The 902-nt window shown below is 37.4% G+C and overlaps 1 protein-coding gene across 1 annotated transcript in view; it reads right to left on the bottom strand.

Annotated features, from left to right (window-relative positions):
• Window positions 1–900, bottom strand: part of PAAF1 (proteasomal ATPase associated factor 1) — a gene marked incomplete at its 5' end in the record, with an annotated part of 19,307 nt that extends 18,407 nt beyond the window's left edge. Inside the window, one exon of the mRNA XM_019528566.1 lies at window positions 852–900. Within this exon, the coding sequence (XP_019384111.1) occupies window positions 852–900 (49 nt within the window). The remainder of the gene's footprint in view (window positions 1–851) is intronic.
• Between the last annotated feature and the right edge of the window lie 2 nt (window positions 901–902).

The raw sequence follows: 902 nt of genomic DNA, 5'->3' as shown, positions 1-902 counted from the left end.
TGTTTCATTTTAATCATGAGAAAAATGTGGATTTTGGGTTACTCTGATTTTAAAAAAAAATCCCCAATTCTTGGATATATAAAAGGGAACCCAAAATCCACATTTTCCCATGATTAAAATAGAACACCACTAACATATAGATCTATACATTATGGTGTTTCATTTACTAATGGAAAAATGTGGATTTTGGGTAGCTTTGAATAAAAACAAACAAACCAATTTCTTGGAAAAAAAAAAAAAAAAAGAGACCCAAATCCATACTTTTTCCAAAATGTCGCTAACATACATAGAGATACAGATATAGATAGCGAGGTTTCATTTTACTCATGGAAAAGTGTGGATTTGGGGTTACTTTGTTATATCTAAGAAGTGGGGATTTTTTTTCGTTTTTAATCAAAGTAACCCCACATCCACATTTTTCCGTGGGTAAAATGAAATGCCACTAAAATATCTATATATTTCTCTATATCTATAGAGAAACAGAGAGACGCAGAGACAGAGACATATAGATGGAGATGTTTTATTTTAACCAGGAAAAGTGTGGATTTTGGGTTACCTTGATTAAAAAAAAAAATCCCACTTCCTGGATATAAAAAAGTAACCCAAAATCCACAATTTGCCATGACTAAAATGAAACACCACTAACATATCTATACCTATATATCTATCTACACATATCTGGAGAGTCACATTGGGAGAGGCGTTTTATTTTAACCAAGGAAAGTGTGGATTTGGGGTTATTCTGTGCACACAAATTGGAGATTTTTAGTTTACCAGAGAAAACCAAGACCCGCGGCTACTGACACCCCCAAGGGAAGGCCGCCCCCCGAGCCCGCCAGCCCCGCGCTCACCCGGGCTCCTGCAGCTCAGCCAGGCCTCGCCCTCGTTCCTCCTGTAACGGC

This window comes from Crocodylus porosus, unplaced genomic scaffold, assembly GCF_001723895.1.
Source record: "Crocodylus porosus isolate Cpor-Errol unplaced genomic scaffold, CroPor_comp1, whole genome shotgun sequence".
Classification (NCBI taxonomy): Eukaryota; Metazoa; Chordata; order Crocodylia; family Crocodylidae; genus Crocodylus; species Crocodylus porosus.
The sequence above is the reverse complement of the archived record's forward strand: the minus strand, read 5'-3'. Positions and strand labels throughout refer to the sequence as shown.